General features: G+C 47.1%; 2 protein-coding genes across 2 annotated transcripts in view; one reads left to right on the top strand and one right to left on the bottom strand.

The window, feature by feature from the left end:
- Positions 1 to 4,824: 4,824 nt before the first annotated feature.
- On the bottom strand, positions 4,825 to 18,604 carry ZNF488 (zinc finger protein 488). Its single transcript, XM_049646309.1, has 2 exons — positions 18,320 to 18,604; positions 4,825 to 6,166 (listed from the first exon to the last, which is right to left on the bottom strand). Exon 2 carries the CDS (start codon positions 6,006 to 6,008, stop codon positions 5,037 to 5,039), a length of 972 nt encoding a protein of 323 aa, XP_049502266.1. The 5' UTR covers positions 6,009 to 6,166; positions 18,320 to 18,604; the 3' UTR covers positions 4,825 to 5,036.
- A 98-nt stretch (positions 18,605 to 18,702) lies between these two features.
- ANTXRL (ANTXR like) overlaps positions 18,703 to 20,465 on the top strand; it is a 31,363-nt gene continuing 29,600 nt past the window's right edge. The window contains exon 1 of the mRNA XM_049645997.1: positions 18,703 to 19,157. Coding sequence (XP_049501954.1) covers positions 18,883 to 19,157 — 275 coding nt within the window. The 5' untranslated portion in view covers positions 18,703 to 18,882. The remainder of the gene's footprint in view (positions 19,158 to 20,465) is intronic.

Here is a 20,465-nt window from a genome sequence, read left to right as displayed (position 1 = left end):
AAAGGGAGGATGCAAAATTTGCCTTGGAACAACTGGTGAATTTCTCCCGTATGTGAGGGGTTCTCTTATTGTGCCCAGAAGAATAGGGCCAGGCCCAGGACCCAGCCTCTTCCAAGTCTGGACGCATAACGGAGTCAGGGGTTTCCACTGCTGGTCGTTTCTCCCCCTCCCCCACCCCCTCCCCACTAATGTGCTTCCTTAAATCCATGTTATTCTGGGCATTGGTTTTTTAAAAACTAAATCACCAATTTCACATACAGTCCTGATTTTCAACCTCTCTTGAGGCCTGCATTCAGCCTGGCGCTAAAGAGCCTTCACCAAAGACAAAAGAGCTCTAGATGTCAGGTCCAACCTCCCTCCTCTACCCTCCCTTTCCCTAAGCTCAGTGGACTTCACTCCTGTTCATTAATTATACAGTCTAATTATACAGTTATTTGACTAGGATACCCTGTCTTCAAGGTCTAAGATTCAGGAAGGGGCCAGAAGTTGAAATCCAGGATACCAGCCTTGTTAAGGTTTCACTTCTCTTCCAGATAAAAGCAGGTGGCGGGGGGGGGGGGGGGGGGGGGGGGGGGGGGGGTTGGGGGAGTGGGAGAGGAGGCAGATTTTAGTTAAAATTGAGAACTAAAATGGACCTGAATTCCGAATGTCTTATTTTAGCCTCATTAGCACATGTTGGGGTCTCTTAAAAATCTTATTTGAATGGTTGCTGCTTGGGAGATTTCTATATATACATTGCTGGGGCACCTGGGTGGCTCAGTCAGCTAAGTGTCCAACTTAGGCTCAGGTCGTGATCTCATGGTTCATGGGTTTGAGACCCACATTGGGCTGTCTACTGTCAGGCCCTGTGCTGACAGCTTGGAGCCTGGAGCCTGCTTTGGATTCTGTGTCTCCCTCTCTCTCTCTCTCTCTCTCTCTCTCTCTGCCCCTCTCCCACTTGCACGGTCTGTCCCTCTCTCAAAAATAAACATTAAAAAAAAAAGGTATACATTGCCATTTTCCCAGCCACTATAAGGTATTTTCTCTAGCCTATTCCAAGAAATTAGCCAAGACTTTCTGATCATTGACTCAATGGTTTTTGTGTGACATGCCTAATGACAACATTGGCAGAAAACCATCAAGGCCTAAGATCCTGGAAGAGGTGGAGGAGAGAAGACTGAACACATTGGAGGACAGAGGCAAAGACACCTCTGTATGGGGAGGTGCAGTATGGGGAGACCGCATGATGCTAAGAGAGATTACCTTCTTAGGTGGGGCATGTTGTGGAACTTTCTGCGAACTTGAAAGACAGGGGAGGAATTTGAAAATAACAGATTGCATATCCTACCAGAACCTACAGGATCAGGGTACAGAGCAGATTAAATTAGATATAGAGAATTTAAGAAATGTGGCAATTCTTACTCCAGAGTTATAGAGGAAAATTCTTACCTGCTGATGTGATGTTTTGTGGCAACATCACCAGCCAAACTCTTAACTAGTATGGAAGGTGGCAGAGGGACCTTGGGCAAAGTCATGATTAAAAGTGACTACTCTCCAATATGGCTGGAAGGGCAGGAGAGAAGAAGGGATGAGACAGGATTTGACGGCCAAGGGGACTTTGGGAACCCAGTCTGGTGATAAGTAGGAGCTGCCACATTAATCAACTGCAAAGTCTTCACCTCCATAAGTCATCTTGGAGTTTGTCAATTTAAATGGCTGCAAAGCACCTCGCATGTCCATCCGTTTTTATTAAAATGAATTCCATCTTACAAAGTTGAGTTGGGAGAAGATGTTCTGTTATGCTTCTTCATAACTTTTATTTGATTAACTTTTTTTTTTTTTTCAAAATGTCTCCCTTGCTTGAAAATGATGCGGTTGCTGTTAGTAGTAATTCTGTGTGCGGCCACAGGCAATGTTCTTAGAGGCATGAGGGTGGGTCAGGAAAGATGCCTGGGCCGGCATTTCAGGGGTCCTAGCCTTGACCTCACCACCACTCGCCTTGCATCACTTTGCAGGTCAGCTCACCAGTGGACCTCAGTGCTCACCCCTATACACTGGAAGGATGGACTGGAAGTCTAGAGTCCCTTTCCATTTTAAATTTCTATCCGGTCTTAAGTGCACTTATGACTTTAAAAAGGGATTTTACAGAAATACAGACCAATCCAATAAGCCAGAAGAGGATGGCTGTGCACACCATTTGACAGATGTCAAAACACTATGAGCAGCTGGCTCGGGGTTTGTCAGGGGAGAGACTGGATCTAGGCATCTCATTCATGCATGCAACAAAAATCTGTTGAACAGCTACTATGTGCCTTCATTGTCCTTCCTGCTGGGGATACAGCAGTGAACAAAACAGCAAAAATCTCTCGTGGAGCTTAGGTTCTAGTAACAGGAGAGACGCTGTAAATAACACAAATCAGAAAACTCATGTAGCATACAAGATATAGAGAAGTGCTAAGAAAAGGGTGATAGGAAATGTGGGGGTGTATGCAGGCTGCAAGTTTAAATTCCAGAAGGGGTCAATGCCTGGTCCTAAATCCTACTTTTTAAACCACCCATGATACCATGTGACCCACATGCTGAGCAGATGTGTGGCAGTCTGGGAAGGATGTGAGTGGTCCTGGGGCCTTATTCTTGCGCTGCTTCTCCTGAACCTATGATCTTAGGAAAGAAGCTTACCCTCTCGGTGGTTTGTTTCTTCTTCAGTAACATGGGAATTAAATACCTACCTCCTGCACCTGTCATAGGTTAAAGGCTATATGTCACTGCATAGTGTGGAGCCTCAGGTTCACACTCCCTCAGATGCCCTTTCCTGGGGGAAGGTTCCCCCCAGCTCCAGCCCCCTTCTGTGGGTAAAGGGACCACCCTGCAGAGCCTCCCTTTTCTCTCTCAGGGAGGGCGTCCTCCAAACCTCCCTGCAAGAATGGAGATGCTCTGTTGGTGCCTGCAGGGAGCATTGCTGGCTCCTTCCACATGCAGAGGAAATGACTCAGGGGGTCTTCTCCTCTCCTCCAGCCCACCCTTCTCACTGCAATCAGAGGCCCCCTCAAAGTGCCTCTTGGAGCCATCCTTCCTGTGCCCTGGGCCAAATTCCTGTCCTTTGAGGCCTTCCTACGTCTCCATCTCAGAGGGCCCCACTCAGTCCTCCTCACACCGGCCTTGAAGCATCCTAGAGCCTCTGTAGCTCTGCCCCCCTGCCTTCTCCCCAGCTACTACCCTCCACCTGCACCTCCAGCATCTGCTGGACTTGGATGATCTGCTCTTGCCCCTGCTCCTCAGGAGGCCTCAGGGGGCACTGCACTTACTCCCACAGGTCTGAGGTGCACCTGCTCCCGTGTGCCAGGCACCCCACACGGGCTTTTGTTTGGCATCCATCATGCTGCACACCAGGCATTGCGCACCCTGAACAAGGACCATGGGCCTAATTCACTGGGCCTCCCCCAGGGCCTGACACCGAGCCTGGCACAGCAAGGGTACCCAGGGAGGCCAATAAATGGGTGACTGAATGGCTGGCGATGGGTGCAGAATGGCTGGGTGTTTGGGTGGGAGGCGGGGAGAGGGTGAGCGAGAAGGAGGGTGGGCCGGGTGGGACAGGCTCTCACCAGGACCCTGTGTATGCATGGAGAGGGAGAGAAGAGATGGAGCTTGGGGGGTGTTTGGACGGGTCACTGGCCACTGTCTGAGATGCCCACACCAGCTCCTTCCCAACCACAGCCTGAGCTCGGTGCCAGAGGCCCCACCAGAGGGTTGGACACTGCTGGTCAAATGAACAAATCCTGAAAGTGCAGGGGAAACCAGTCAAAAGAACGCCTAACTTGAAAGAGCTCCCAACGAATGGCCTTCCCACAAACTGGCCCGAGTTACATCAGAGTTTATGACCTGAGGTTTGCAAGAGCAAATGCAGATGAATAGAACAGTCACCGAGAGAAGCGCAACCTGCAGTGGATAATGGTAACCAGAACGCTCCGAATTCTCACCATGTTTTAAGTCTTAGGCTTTTGCACATGCTTGCTTGCTGAGAGATAAGGGGTGTGTGGGTGGGGGGATGTTGCTCCTTTCTCCCCCTTCCACATATTCAGCATGTGAAGAACCATGGACCAAGTGTGTCAGCTGAATGACTGGTCCCAACTCTTCATGCCTCTGTAGTAGGACCTTACATCCGCTCCCTCATCACGGCTTCCCTGTGGGCAGGTGGCACATTTCACCCACTTGCTTTGGGCTTGGTCATTGACTCGCTTTGGCTGGGAGGCTGTTAGTAGAAGTGACCCAAGCAGAGACTTGAGGTGTGCTTGCGTTTGGATTTTCCTTCTTGTGCTCTGGGAATGACCATAAGAGAAGTATTATCTAGGAAGCCCACTAGTCCTAGAGTAACAGAACATGAACCTAAATATAATTTGCAACCTGGAGCCAAGCCCAGCCAAGCCCAACCCAACCCAGCCAACCCACAGACCTTCGAGCGAGAATTAGATGCTTTGGGTTGCTTGCCGCTGAGACTCTGTCATGGAACAACAGCTTACTAATCTGGACAATGATAAAAAATATCATTCGCTCAGGAATCACACTGTGCCAGGTGGCATCCTGGCTACTTTCCACACAGCTTCCCACGTAACCATGACAACATCCCTAAGACACAGGTGTCGCCCTCTCCATTTGCAGAGAAGAAAACTGGGGCTCAGATGGTGAAAGCGATGTGTCCAAGGTCAGGGCTAATATGTGAAAGGTTAGCATCCAGGTTTGTCTGCCTCCAAAGCCCAGACTGTGTGTCAAACTTGCCTCCATATGGAACAGGAGCAAGGCCTCTACTCCGTGCCTAGCAGTCTTGATACCCTAGGTTAGCAAAGTGTGTCATTTTATTTCATGACTTTATTTCCATCAAAATACATCAGAGCCAAGGACTGTCTTTTTCAAATGATGACCAAGTTCATCTATCAACTCCAATGCAGACAGCCCTGCAGACAACGATGATGAGCCTTTTCAAAGGAAGCACCAGTGAGCCATCTCCGCCCCACCTCCAAATGCTAGAAGCTGCATCTACAGGTCTGTTCCACAGCCACCTGCTAACTGTGAGAAGTCATGTGCCTGGAGAGATGGTGGCGCTCCCGGAAATACTCATGGCAAATGGGACACGTGAGGGCCTCTTCTCTCAGCTTCTTAGAATGTAAGTCAGGCCCCACATGTTCCTTTTTGTGGTGGGACCGCATGTGGAAGACCAGGTCGGAGGTCAGGCGAAAGGAGAGGTTGCATTTTGCACACCAGTTCTGGGTGGACAGGCCCAGGGAGGTGAACGTAGGTGGCAGCAGGGCCCAAGTGGCAGTGGAAGAGGATGATGACGGTGTGGACATCTGGGCTGTGGCATGCTTTAGCCACAGTGTGGGGGCCCCCAGGAAAGCACTGCAGAGAGGAGCATTTTGTGGCAACGTCTGCAGGTTCCAGAAATCACCCACCAAAAACTTAGAATTCGAAAGCTGATCCCAACAAGGGACATCTACCGTGTTGCTGAGTCCCAACAGCTCCCCAAGGGCATCTGCAGGTCCACGTGCCTGGAAAACAGAGGTTGGCCCAGGTCTCCCTGCTGGACACCTGGCTGGTTTGCTGAAGGCGCTTTTCTGCTCCCCTCGGGCTCCACTGGGCCACACAGAGGTCTTGCTGTCAGCCAGGTCCCTGGGGGTGTCCTGGGTCAGCTTCTGTGGATCAGGCTGGCCTGTGGGGTTATCATGCTCCCTCTCCTTGGCCTGCACACCCTCCAGCCTCTTCTTGAGTCGAGGCACCTCTGTGAAAGCACTCTGCCCCTGTTCCCAGCACACCTTCTGGGCCATTGGCTTTCCCAGTCTGAGTTTTCCTGGGGTTGCTGACAGTGCCACCTCAGCAGAGGTCTCCTCCCGGCCACCACCACCCATGGCAGCCTCAGAGCCCAGGTTGTTCATTTTTTCCAGCAGCACTGACTTGCGGCTCCAGCCCTGATCAGCTTCACTAAGCCTCCATGTGTTTTCAGCCGAAGAGCTCTGCAGAGCACCCTTCCCAGCAGCCATGACGACCAGCAGGGTGTGAGCCAGCTGAAGAAGGCGGACGCTCCAACGGCTGTCAGTCTTCAGGGCTTTGGCGTTGCGGAGGGCTTGCCCCGGGGAGGAACCGTGAGATTGGAAAGCTCCCCTGTTGGCTGGGCCAGCCACACTTGGACCACAGGACTCTGCACAGAGAGGAAGCAACAGCAGTGAGACACGAGCCCTCCCTCTTCATTGTTTGCATCCAAAGAATCCTGACTGCTATAGACACGACAGCTCACCCTGACTCAGAGTGCTATGCCACCCGCTTTCACCTCCAGGACTCCGTCGGGGAGGAAGGACCACACTGTGTGACCCTGCCACCCAGGGACATGGCTCAGCATTGCCCCACACCTGCCAGCATCCAGGCAGCAGCTGCCGTGTTCACACGGCACACGAGGTGTCCACCAGGCAGTTCTGACCTGGTTGTCAACTCTAATGTGCTTGCACCCTGATTTATGAAAGTTTTCATTTTTGTTTAGAGCATTCTTGCTACTCAGCATGCCAATTTTTCTTCCGAAGTATCAGAAGTGCCAGGGCACAAGCACCTGGGGACTGGAGCTCCTGCAGCACAGGTGGCCAGAGGGTAGAAGCTGGACAGTAAATGTCCAGGCATCCCGAGTATGTCTGTGGTTGTACCTGGCCCCACTCCCACTCCTGGGGGGCAGCCACCTGTCCACCCGGCCTTGCCCCTTGGAACAAGCATGAGTCTACCCTGTATCCATTCAGACATTAATCCATTTCCTTCTCCTCTGCTCCCCTGTCAACTGTCCTCTCGTGCCAGCCAACCTGCTGGGCCTACTCAGGGAGACCAGCCTCCACTCAGCCTGGAGGTGCTCAAGGCTCAGAGGAAAGACACTCACGGCCACATGTGAGGTGGCATTGAAGAGGGGAGAGTGCCACCAGCCCTGCTGGGGAGGCTTTCATACCTGCTCTCCCCTAATCAATTCCACCAGCCAGTTCTTGAAACTAGGACACCCATCTTCAAGCTCCCCAATCCCAGCTGGCGAGCAGCACTGGCTGAACCAGACCCCACTGAGTGTTCTGAGTTTTCACAGTTAGAAAGCAGTTATCCTTGGGCCCAGGAGGACCGTGATGAGTGGGCGACCAAGCCCCTTCCTCACAGGGACCTCCACGGGCTTGTTATTCATAAACATCACTGGGCTCAAGTCAGCTCCCGCCCACCTGTAAACGGAAGCACAGGTACCCTGCCCTCCTCCTCTCTGTCTCAGTGGCAAGAGTGTGGACAGGTGTTTTGCACATGTTACCTCCTTCCACCTTCACTGCACTTGGAGGACCGTCACCCTCTTTCACAGAGGAAGAGGACATGGGTTCTGGAAAGCTGAACACCCCGTCTGAAGTCCTCTGCAGTATGAGGCACTGCTGGGAATGAAACCCAAGGGTGTGTCCCCAAAGCACACTTTGGTTGAACTGCCCATGTGGCCCTCACGATACCCCAAGTGGTGAGCTCCGAGTCCAAACTATATGCTTCCAGGGGAGTCCAAGCCACTCCTAACATCCTTTCTGAATTCATTCTCAAATGGGGTGCCTTTGGCATCAAAGTTTAGTGCTAGCTTATGCTTCTTGAAGAGGCAGAGGCAACCACACCAGTCTACCAAGTGTCCCTGCACTGACCATCCCACCTCTCTCAACCTCAATGTCCCATCTATAAACTAGAGCTGGTGCTAAATTATCTCACTGTGCTTTCCAGATCTACCAGTGTATGACTACTTGAGATGAAGCCGATTCTCCCTCATCCTCAAAGAATAGCTGGTCTGCTTGAAGCCCCACTGCTGAGCTTCTGAGCTCACAAAGATGTACACGCACCCAGATACACTCACACCCTCACATGTACTCACACACACTACACTCACACACTCAAATACACATATACTCACAGACACACATACACACACACATATGATCACACACACTTACATACACTCACGCTGGAATACTCATACACACACAAACATCCCTTCTCTAACCCTTCTCTCTTTCTCCACCCAGCTCTGCCTCAGACAGCCCTCCAGATTATATTTTAGAACCATACAATGTCTTCCCCGAGCCTGGGCTGGAGCCCACCCTGCTGTCCTCCCGGTCCTGTTGCACCCCCACATCCCTTTGCAGACAGCTCTACTGGGCTGTCTTCACAGCTTTGCCAACCACAGTCATGTAGACCTAGTTTTCAGAAGTGTCTGGAGTGCCCTGAGCCACAGATGTCACAACCTTGCTTTCAGCATTCAAATTTAGAACATGGGATCTTACTGCAGGACGAAATATTTGCTACCAGGGATGCTTTGTGATATGAGAATAGAAGTAACTGTTTATTGACTATGTAAGTGAATACGTGCCAGAGATGCTAAAAGGCTTCGTATGACTTATTGCATGGAATTTTCATGATAACCACACAAAGGAAGCTGCATGATCCAACCCAAGGGCATTAATCTCCAACCTGACAAATGCCACGTTGCTAAAGGCAGCACTGCCTTCCAGCTTCTTAGACCAATATGGGCCTGGATTCTGCCAATCATTATGTTAGACATTCACCCATCTTCATGCTCCATCAATTTTATTATTCAAATCTTAATCATAATAATGAGAACAACAGGAGGAGGAGAAAGAAAAGGACATGATAATAATAATGATGATGATGATAATAATAATAATAATAATAATAATGGGGCGCCTGGGTGACTCAGTCAGTTAAGCATCTGACTTCAGCTTAGGTCATGATCTCACAGTTCATAGGTCCAAGCTCTGCATTGGACTCTGTGCTGACAGCTCAGAGCCTCAAGCCCACTTCAGCCCTCTCTCTCTCTCTTCCCCTCGCACACATGCGCTCTTTCTTTTTCTCTCTCTCTCTTTCATTGTCTCAAAAATAAACATTAAAAAATTTTAAATAAAAAAATAATAATAATATTGAGGAGGAGAAGAAGCAAAGGAAAAGACAAGGGTACTGAACTAGCTGGGGACCTTTGGCATGACCAAGCTCCCAGAGGGTCACCTCTTTCTCATGCATCAGCACTGCTGGGGTAAGGTCACTCACACAAGTGCAAACAATGTCCTACAAAATTCTATCTAGGGCTCCCTCTAACTGGTCCACTCTGTCTATGACGTTGCCAGATTGAAGCCTCTCACAGCCGAAAATGACGTGTGCCTGGCGTGGCCTGTCCCCAGTGAGCCTGTGCCAGCTCCTGACGCTCGTCTCTTCTTGTTGAAGGACTCACAGGCCCTTTCCCAGGGTCAGCATCAGACTCTGGGTCTCATCCAGCTCCAGGCTCCATGCACCTCCCCTGTGATCCAGCTCTCAGATGACCTGAGCAGATGTATGATGTCACCTCTGGGGTCACATCATGCCCTGGCCAGTGAGTTCCGGGTCAGGAGATCACAGGCACAGCAGCTTGGTGCTGCCTTGCTCCTTCTTCCTACGTGGACCTACCCATGCCCTTTGTCACTAGAGACGGTTCTCAGCCAGACATTCCAGTGGATGTATGCAGCCCTTGTTCTCCTTGTTCCCATGCAATCTTAAGGGGCCCTTTGCTGTCCCTCCACTGTCCTCAATAGCCTCGGTTCATTCTGGGCTCTCGACCCAGACACTATTTACTCGTCCTCTTCACTCTGTTATGTGTGTCCTGAGAAGGGTTCTCTTGTCCTCCTTGGATCTCTTCAGTCTGAGCTCAGCAAGATAGTCTTCTGAGTCACACAGACATTGTTCAGTGCCACCCTGTGTCTTCTTACTGAGAGGACCTGATTTCAATCCCATACTTTGCAACATTTCTGAGCCCTTAGATTGTGGGATTATGAAGTAATGATCTTTGAAACCTTCTGAATCTGAGTTTCCTAAGTTGATATGGTATGACCACATCCAGCCTTCCCTGTCATACAGGATCCTTTTCCCTCAGACTTTCAATCTTCCTGGGCCACAGTGAGGATTCCACTGACCAACACAGGAACGGCTACCTACTTGGAGATGAAGACTCACCACCCCACAGTGTTATAAGCATGTGTGTCTCTGTTTATTACCCATTTCCAGGGCACTGAGTGCAGACTCCAATCATCCTTTCACCTGGGAAACACTGGCCACATTCTTCCATATTACTTTTCTGTTTGTGCTATGACTGGCCCATCCCATGTACTCATCAAGCCTTCCATCACATAGAGGTTAAGTGCATGGCCTCTTATGTCAGATGTCTGGATCAAACCCACCTCTGCTCTTACCAATCTTGTAACCATAGGCAAGGTGCTGATCCTCTCTCTGACGACTTTCTCATCTAAAAAAGGACCCTTTCTAAAAAGGATCATCCTGGGGTCCGCTTCACCAGGTGGTTGTAAAGATTAGATGAATTAATATACCTAAAGTATTAAAGAGCCTGGTTCAGTAAGTGTTAGGTAGCATCAATTTATCAATTATTATCACACTAGTACAAAGGGTCAGAGTCAACCTCATGGCTGCCTTCCCTCTACTCACGTGCTCCCTGGAACCAGGGCACAATACTGTTTAATGAGTGACCAAATGCCCTGGGCATTTTCCTCCTTCCCCCTTCATTCACATAAGAAAGAGGTTTTAGCAAACAACTGGGCAACCTCATTTCCTGAGATATCTGAAGGTACTCTCCAGCCTATGTCAGCTGGCCAGTCTCCAGCTTTTCCAAGCTGCAGCTCACTCAGAAACTGGATCTTATTCAACGATACCATTTATATCACCAGCTAGTGTCTTCCTGTGTCTGCCTTCCTTTTTAGCTAAAACAGGAGCAGATAATATCTCCTGTGCTCCAATCATTTGATGTCCCTAGACTTTGGAGATGCTTCTCAGACCCTGAAGGAAGGTTCCAGAGGATAATTACCTATCCATCTCTTCTACATATGGATTGTGATGTCCTGGGTTTTCCTGAGAAGGGAAATACACATGCATCTTCCTAGCTCTGGACCCCTGAGAAAATTAAAAACTGGAGAGTTATCCAGGCTTTCCTGGAGGCTGGCTGGTAGTGCCATTGGAGCTGCGAGAGGGGAAGGCTTCCCAGCCAGTCCCCACAGGCTCTATGTCCAGCTCTGCCTGCACCGCTTCAGCAGCAATGTTTATTGTGTTCAAGCAAAACCAAATGCAGGACTCCCAGGATGCAACCACACATCAGGGCCATAATGACGTCAGCAGGAGTCCTAACACAATTTGGCCATGTAGACCAATTTCAGTGGCAGCCTTCAAGGGTAAGTCCATGGCTTGTACATCAAACTGTTCAGCCAGATTCCACCTGATGCCAATGACAGCATAACCTTCTAGAAAAGAGAAACACAGCCTACTGAAAGAAGGAAAAGAAATTTAAAAGCACTGGAGCTCAACACAAAACCTTGAAAAAAAATTTTTTTTAATTTTGTGATTTTCTGTTTTAAAGAAAATTTGTCACTTCCTGGGTTTCTGAAAAAGAAATCTGCTAAGCAAAGAAGGTATGATATTTTTAAATCATTTGCAAAGCATCCCTTTCACTCCACCCCTCCAGAAGTTTGACACATGGGAAGTCAGTGGTATAATGACATAAAAGGCAATTTGACTCTTTGATGCAGAAAATAGTCCCCTGAATCAAAGTTCCAAGCATATACTTAAGAATTTGTCCAACATTCTTTGATTTAAAATGAAAAAATTCTTTCAATAAACACACTGCAATCCTCTTCCATATTTCATTTTTGTTTACTTCTTGTGTGATTTATGTAATGACAAATTTCCTTTTCCATAGCAACTGAAAAGTCAAATAAACTGAATAATCATTAAAAATCATAAACTAAAAGGTTAAATTATTTATTTGAAAAAAGCTTCAAGTGTTAGGTGGCAATTAATAGCTTTAAAAATAAACAGGCTTTCTTTTTACAACCATATGAGATATATATATATATATATATATATATATATATGGTACATACATACATATATATATATCGTGTGTATATGTGTGTTTGAACATACAGCTCTATAGATGTCATAAAAATATCATAAAATAATAAAATTATGTCTCTGACAAAATTACATTGCTAACAAGAAACAAAACATTGCTTTAACATACAATACCTCTACTTTATTCTCCCCAAATGAGTCAGATATGTTTTTCGAGATTTCTTCACTTAATACGTGTCTAAGATAATCTTTGATACTAAGATATTTTCAACTGTGGTCCTACCCAACGTACACAAAAACATTAATTTTAAATGGCACAATAATTGCTATAAGATGCCTGTCTGATTCAACATACTGATTCAGTAATTTAATTTCTGCACATCAGCACCATTGACAAGTATGTATTTTAGAAATATACACTTGATTTCATGTTTTAACTCTCAGCTAACGTTTTCACACGCAAAGCCCTGACCTCCCTATTGTCTTCCCACAACTGAGCTCTGATTTCCACCCCTTCCCTCCCCACCAACCTGGCTTTACCCTACTTCCCCAGAAGGAAGGTGTGGGCCCCAATGTCCCCTAAATGTTTCTGCATGCTTTAGCTTCCCGGTGTGTTGTCTGTGCCTATTACTAAAGGCAAGTGTCAAGAAAGGATTCAATCAATTCCTTGTCTGTAAAACCAAGTATTTTCTTCCAGCTCACCATAAAAACTCAGATATTTACGACTGAATCATTTATGGGTTTTTTTCCCCCAAAACAGACACTGAATGTGTTACGTGCTCAAATCTTTGGATATAATCTGTTGGGAGAAAGGATCTGGGGCAGATGCACCATTACCCTGGTGCCCAGCACAAGCCCTAGCTGACAGGGACAGAGCAACAACAGGATGAGAGGATGCGTGGATGGATAGATGGATGAATGAAAATAATTGCTGCCCCAAAAGTCAACCTAGGAGAAGAAAAATCAAAGGCGGCATTCTTGGGGCGGGGAGGGGTGGGGGCAAAGGGAAAGACCACCGAGAGAGACAGAGAAGGAAGAAAAGAAGGGGTAGGACAGGGGAAATACGTAATGAAGAAGAGACAGACAAGAAAAAGTGAGATAGACGACAGAGAAAAACAGGAAGAGATAAGGAGACAAAAGAGGCAGATAAGGCAGGGACTGGGGGGCACGGGGTGAAAAAAAAGGAGGGCGCGACCAAGGAAGCAGGCGCCCGAGGGGAGGAAAGAGGCAGGCAGTCAAGGGCAGGACGGAGCATTCTGCCCTAGGGAGAGGCCGGTAGAAGTGGGATGAATCGCGCCGCCCACGTCCACTCGCGGCCCGTCCCGGGGGCAGGACGGCGCGTCTCACCTCAGCTCTCCCGCGGCGCTCTGAGCGCTGGAGACGCGCTGGCAGCCCCGGCCGCTTGCAGGTTGCGCCGCGCGACACGCGTGTGGGAACCCAGCGCGCGAGCCCCGGGGGCCGGCCGGACCCCGCCCTCCCGGACTGCTCCCGCCTCCGGGGCGGGGCCTCGGGCACCCCCACCCCCCCACCCCCCCCTGCCGGGAGGGGCCTGGGAGTAGACGCGACCCGCCGCCAGGGGTACGGTAAGGACGCCCGGTGCGCTCGGCTCCGCGAAACCCCGGCCGCCGCCAGCTGGCTCGGCCTTGGCTGCAGCGGCGAGCCTGAGGGGGCGTCCTGGCGCCGGCCGCCGCGCCGCGCGGAAAGCCCGGGTGCCTTTGGAGGCGGCTCCTGGGCCGCGGCGGAACCGCCCCTGCCTCTGCTCACTCGCTCTGGACGCCGCTACTTTTCGCTGGGGTCGGCGGGCCCCCAGGCTACGGCCGGGACGTCCGTGCGCGCGGTCTGCGCCCCGCCGCGGCGGGTCCCCCGGGCGTCCGGGCAGTCGTTCCCCTGCCCCCTGAGCGGCCGGGCAAACTGCATCTTCGCAGCGCGCCCGAGAATCTCCCAAACTTCAGCGGAGCCGTGCCTCCGCCTCGCCGCCTCCTCAGCTGTGAGATGGCCGCACCGCGCCAGGTCATGGTGAGTTCTGCGACCTCCCAGGAAGCGAAGGTGGCAGGGAACCGACCCACCCACGGAGGGTGGGACGGACTCGGCCCCAAAGAAGGGCTGGGGGACGGGAGGGAATGGCTTCTGAGTGGGCGACGGTCATGGCAGGGCTTGAATGACCTCGTGGTGACAGGAGAGAAGAGATGGGAGAAGTGTCTCAGGTAACCAGAATTGTTGCAGTGGCAGCCAGATGTGCGGGTCACAGGGCATGAGCACAGAGACTGGAGTGCAGAGCAGATGAGACCAAGGAAGGACATTGAGGGACTGAAAGGGAAACCAGTCCTGAGTCCCTGCGTCTGCCTTCCTTCAGTCACTCTGTAAATGTTCTGGACGCCCTTGGGGAGGCAGAGGGTGCGGGGACATAAGGTGACAGGCTCTGTGCTTTTCCCCAGGTTTTGGAGTCCCTATTACACAAATAAGATTGTAAAGGAATGAAATGATGCTAAATCTGAGGTGGGGAAAGCTGATTCAGAATAAACATTAAAACTTTGGGGGGTGGTCCACAAAGCAAAACTTTTATTTTGGTGAATATGGAAATCCCTAATGTGAGCATTTATATAGCCTTAGTGAAGGAGAAGCTTAGAGGAAAATTTGTGCCCCAAATGGTTATGTTATGGGGGAGGAAATGGTGAAAATAAAGGAGTTAATAACTGACCTAAAGTAGTTGAAAAAGAGTAATAAAATTAAACCCAAAGAAAATGAAAGGGAGAATATATTAGAGAAAAAAAATACAGAAAATAGTAAAACAAAGCCAAAGGTTATTTGAAAAGTTGTTAATATAAATAATATTCTAATGAAATTGATTGTAAAATAAGACAGTGCTTCCCAATTTTTTTTTTTTTAATTATAACCTCCCCCCCGCCCCAGGAGCTTTTTCAAACACATTTTTCCTTATAGGCTCATGAAATTTTAGTACCAAGGATTTATTGTATATCTCTTTATGTACTGTGCTTTATAATTAAAAACTGTGAGACTAATTTTAACTCCCTTGGGACAATATTCTCCCTGTTGTGAATGCATAGAATGAGAAAAGACACAAGTCATATTAGGAATTAAAAAGCTATAACCACAAATCGAGCAGAAAGTTAAGACTCAAACATATTCTTAACAACTTCATAACAATATGTGGAAATAAATATCCAAATTCCTATAAAAATGTGGTACCTAAATGACTGATAAAAGAAATACAAGCACAAAATAATCCAGTGTGTTAGTCTGCTCAGACTGCCATAACAAAGTACCACAAGAAAGTTCCTTTAGGATGAGGGCCATATTCTTATGACTTCATTTAACTTGAATCATCTCCTTATAGGGCCTGTCTCCAAATACAGTCACATGATGTGTTAGAACTTCATAATATTAATTGAGATTGGGGGGGGGGCACATCTCAGCCCATAATGTTCAGTAAACATTAAACAAATGATATCAGTAGTTTTAAAAAATCCTCACAAAGAAAACACTAGGCAGAGATGATATTATACCAAGTATACGTGGAGTAGATTGTTGGGATCATGTTGAAACTACTTTCAAAAGGAAAGAAAGTAAAAACACCCCAAGCACATTTTCTGAGGCTATTGTTACCTAATATAAAACCAGTTAAGAACAGCACAAAAAGAAGAAATTACAGATCAGCCTCACTCATGTTCATAGATAAAAAAAATTCTAAACTAATAGTAAACTCAATCCAGCAGTATTTACAAAAATTATCATGGCCTGGTCAGGTTTATTTATAAAATATTAAAATTGGTTTTATATGCATTAATGTAGTTAATCATATTAATAACCTACTGGAGAAAAATTATATTCATCACAAAGTATGCAGAAAGAGAATTTAGATAAAATTTAACACTCGTTCATGATTTGTAGCAAACCAAGAAGGGTAGGGAGACTCCCTAATCTGATAGATGTCCACCAAAAGCCTTGCATAAATATCATTCTTAATGGTGACATATTAGAGGTATTTTTAAAGTCAAGAATGCCTCCATCACAGCTTCCAGTCAAATGTCATTAGAGAACTAGTCAGTACAGTGTTTTTTGGTTTTTATTTTTTATAGAAACCAAAACAACTCTACAGATATATTTTAGAATAAGGGAGCCTAGCAAGTTAGGTGAATAATCAGTAAATTAATACATTTGTCCACAACACCAATAAACAGTTTGAAAACTTTGTTTTTAAAAATGCTATTTACAAGAGCTGCTATATATGTATATATATCTATGTAAATATATGTGTATGTATGTATATGTATGTATGTATATATATAAGTACATATGTATATGTATACACACTGTAGGGAAAGGCACTTGGCAAAATGGTTTAAGATCTTTATAGGGAAGTTTATATGAAAGGCGTTGAATACGACCAAATAGAGACATTATCATGTTTACCAATAGGGGAGGCTAGATAGCAGATTCAAATCCTTTCAAATGTATCTATATATTTAATGTTATTGTAATAAAATATTAAGAGCGTTTGGAGGAGTGGAGAATTGGTGAGCTGAATCTAAAATGTACATGAAAGAACAAGTGGCCATAAGAAAAATAAGGCGGATGATTTACCCTGCCCTGCAAAGGCTTGCTGTAGAGCTCTGTATGTTAGATAAAATAACTGATGCCCTGTGTGTATCAGATTCAGCTGGGTTATCTTCTTGTAACAGCCCCCCACATATGATTAGCTTAAAAGCACAAACTTTATTTTCCACTTATATTCCATACCCTCCTGCATATACGTATCCACCTCAGGTTTCTAAGAGGGCATTGCACAACACAGGTGCTCACCTGAATCATACCTACATTCTTAAGGATTCTATCCAGAAGTGGCACATGTACTTATGTTAACATTTCATTGGTGGAATCAAGTCCAAGCCTGCTATGAATGTGGCAGGGAAACACAATCCTTCCTTACAGGAGTAAGGGACAGAAAGGAAAAATAACACGATCATCCATACTATAATAAGATAGTGTGGTATTGACACTATAAATACAAACCAACAGATGGATAAAAGGAATAGGACAGAGAGCACAGAACCACATCCACACCTATATGGGATTTGAAACACATCAGAGGTGACGTGCAAATCATTGAAAAAAAACATAGAATAGTCAACAAATAGAAAAGGATGGTGCTGAGACATATATTTGGGAAAACATGGAGTAAGATCCCTAGCACAAATTGCACTTATTAATTAATTACAGTTTGATCAAAGGCTTCAATGTGAAATAAAATCTTTAAAACTTTTTTTAATTTAAATTTTTTCTTTTTAACGTTTATTCATTTTGTGAGAGACAGAGAGACACAGCCTGAACAGGGGAGGCGCAGAGAGAGAAGGAGACACAGAATCCGAAGCAGGCTCAAGGCTCTGAGCTGTCAGCACAGAGCCCGATATGGGGCTTGAACTCACTGACTGAATGATCATGACCTGAGCTGAAGTTGGACATCCAACCAACTGAGCTACACAGGCGCCCCTAAAATCTTTAAAATTTTTAGGATAAAGTGTGTCTCACCCTGACCTTAACAGGGGAGAATTACTTAAGTCAGATACAAAATCCTGCAAATCTTTAAAGTATAAAATAAGCCACATGCTAAAAGAAAATATTTGCAACAACTGATAAAGGATTAGAATCCAAAATGTATAAGAAATGCCAAAGAATCAATATGAAAAGCATAAACACCTGAATCAGAGAATGGATACAGGTAGGAACAAGCACTTCACAAACAGAAAAATGAATGACCCCAAATCTCTTGAACAGAAAACCATCAGAAATTATGGAAATGCAAATTAAGCCCACCATGAGATGTCTAATCAATAGATGAGTATGCAAAAATATGACAATAGCAAGTGTCAAACAAGGAAAAGCTAATATGCTAATGACATGCATACCAATCCTATCAATTCCAAATATCATTTAAGATATTCCATGGCTTTAAATACCACTCCCCCAAAAAACAAAATAAAAAACAAAATAAAACTGCCAACACAAAGCTTTTTATCACTTATGCTTTTTTGTAAATACATACTGAAAGCTCTATTTTAAACTTAGAAGGATTTTTAGTGCATATCACACTTGTTTTGTACATGCAAAAAATGAATAAAACAAAATAAATCAGTTAAGGAATTTCTAAATACTTTTTGCATCTCATACTGACTCTTTGCAATCACTTTTGACTCAAGAGTTGTCAGGCCTATGCTTTTCCATGGGGCACAGACAAGCCATCCCCATTCAGCCTTCTCTGCATTTCTGATCCACAGAACCTGTGCGCATATAAAATGGTTCTCTTGTATGTCACTACGTTTGGGTGGTTTGTCACACAGCAGTAGATAACAAGAATGTCCCTTATTCACAAAGAACTTTGAATGTTTACACAAACCTTCTAGGCCTTCTAGATCCTTCCATGTCCATGGATGACTTCAGTGTTCACACCATGACCATTAATTACTGTACTGTAGTCTTCCAGTTCATCGACCTCCTGGACACCCACAGGGATGTCCTTATCTAAACCACCTCAGCTGCCTTCTTTGAGTTACAAAAAGGCAGAGTCTTGGAGATTTTAATGGCCACCTATGAGGGTTTAGGGTAAGAGACAAATGGAGGCCTCATCTTATCCCCCATCCAAAGATCCCATGACTCCTGCCTGGGGTTGTCAACAGGCAGGACACCGAGCAGAGCTGCAGGTCACAAAGTCACCATGCCAACCTTCCTGTCCATCATAAGGGACATCACAGGGAATTCTGTCTCTGTGGGGCAGGGAAGGGCCACTCAGGTAGTGGGACTACTGCCCCAGATCCAGCTGTTTGCCTCTTCCGCCCAAAGGGCAGGTACCAGGTGGAGGCTCTAAGAGCACCTTGGAGAAAGAGCTTGAGAGAACAAGGCTCCAGGACACAGGGTTGAAGGGGAGACAGCAGATGAGGCAGAAGCCTGTGGTGGCCAGGCATGGCCAGCGCTGATCCCCCTGCTCCAGGAGAGAGTGGGGCCTCAGGGACAACTAAGAAAATGGGGAGCAGCAGCCTCTGGGTGCCAGGCCCTGCACTCTCCCTGCTCCTGCTCCTTTTCCTGCTGCTGCCACCTCCATTGCTGAGCACAGGGAGCTTCCTGCACCGTCTCCCAGCCTGGAGACCCTTCCACCAGGGCACCAGGCACTACAGGAGCAAGATAGAGAAGCCAAAAACCTGCGAGGGTGCCTTTGATCTCTACTTGATCGTCGACACGTGAGCAGCCCTCCCACCCTGGGTGTTCTTCAGGGCACCTCTGACCTCAGGGTTACTGCTAGCATGAAGCGGTTCAAGTAGACCCCAGCTTCTGAGAAAGGGGAGGTGGGAACAGTCTTGATCAGACCCAAGATAAGACCCTCTGCAATCCCCTTGTTCCTGAGGCTGAAGGAATGCCCCCCAAATTTGTTCCCTGGGACTTCTCCTTTTGGAGAGGAAAAAGTGCCACCATAGAGTTGCTGGATGGCTCTCAGTCCCCCCACCAGCATGGCCTGGATCTGTGGCCTGCATGCCCCTTATATAGCTGGAGAGGCAGGTGATTACTAGGAGCTCCTTCTCAGCAGTTGTTAGAAACTCTGTATGGTTTTTGGTTGTTGTTTGTTTTGTTTTTTACCCAAATGATTTCTGTTTTTACAGGGCCACAGAGATTGCCATGTTGCTTTTGTTAGGCATTGTCATAGTGTCACCTATTAGAAAGTTCTTTGCTCTCCTGCTGCTAAGTGTTTTGGTTTTTCTTCAGCCACTTGGAGACCATGTTACAGTTTGTGTGCACGTTCACAACAGTTTGGTCTGACCAAGCTTTGTCTTAGGAAACTGGGATGTGCATCTTATGGTCTTTGATGGAAAGGGGGTGGATCTTCGTGCTTGGAGAGACTGGAGAGGTTGCCTTGGTTCCCTTTTCAACTCCTCTGGTGGGTTGAGAATAAACTTTACTGATTCAGTGGTAGCAGTAGCATGACTGTCAATATAGTGTCAATATAGCACTTTTTGGTTTCCAGAGCCCATTTATTGTACTTTTGTCATCCTCATAATCATCGTGGGGTCAGGGGGTGGGGAGCACCCCAGCATGTAGCGTACGGACATATTTGCATTTGCAATCTCCTGGAAAGAGGACGGAATCTAGAGTTTGATGAAGTGGCACTGAGACTGGTAGGACTGGCAAGACTCAGGCTTCATGTGTGCCCTGATGGCAGCATCCCAGGCTGTACTGCCTCTGATTCCTTCTATTCTCCATGGAGGCTGATGATTGGGGAGTTGTGTACCCAGCCCACTAGCATTTAAGGAAAGCCGGCAGAGCTGGGAGCCACCATGCCCACTGAATAAGTCCCTCTTCACTGTCCTGTGGAGGGACTTCTGAGTTGTCCTCAGCAGGTTATGCCTCATTGATACTTGGCACAGCCCAGAGGGATGGTGATTTCTCTCTTGGGCATTGGGCTTGGGAGACGGATGGGCATTGTAAAGGAATGAAAGCCTCTCTGGGTCAGTCTTTGCAGAGGATGGTAATGAGTCCAAAGGGCCCCCTCAGGT

The sequence above is a fragment of the Panthera uncia genome, chromosome D2 (genome assembly GCF_023721935.1).
Source record: "Panthera uncia isolate 11264 chromosome D2, Puncia_PCG_1.0, whole genome shotgun sequence".
NCBI lineage: Eukaryota > Metazoa > Chordata > Mammalia > Carnivora > Felidae > Panthera > Panthera uncia.
This window is presented reverse-complemented; position numbering and strand designations above follow the sequence as displayed.

Coding starts and splice junctions, on each gene's coding strand:
- ZNF488 (XM_049646309.1), bottom strand. CDS start 6,008: ATGGCTGCTGGGAAGGGTGCTCTGCAGAGCTCTTCGGCTGAAAACACA.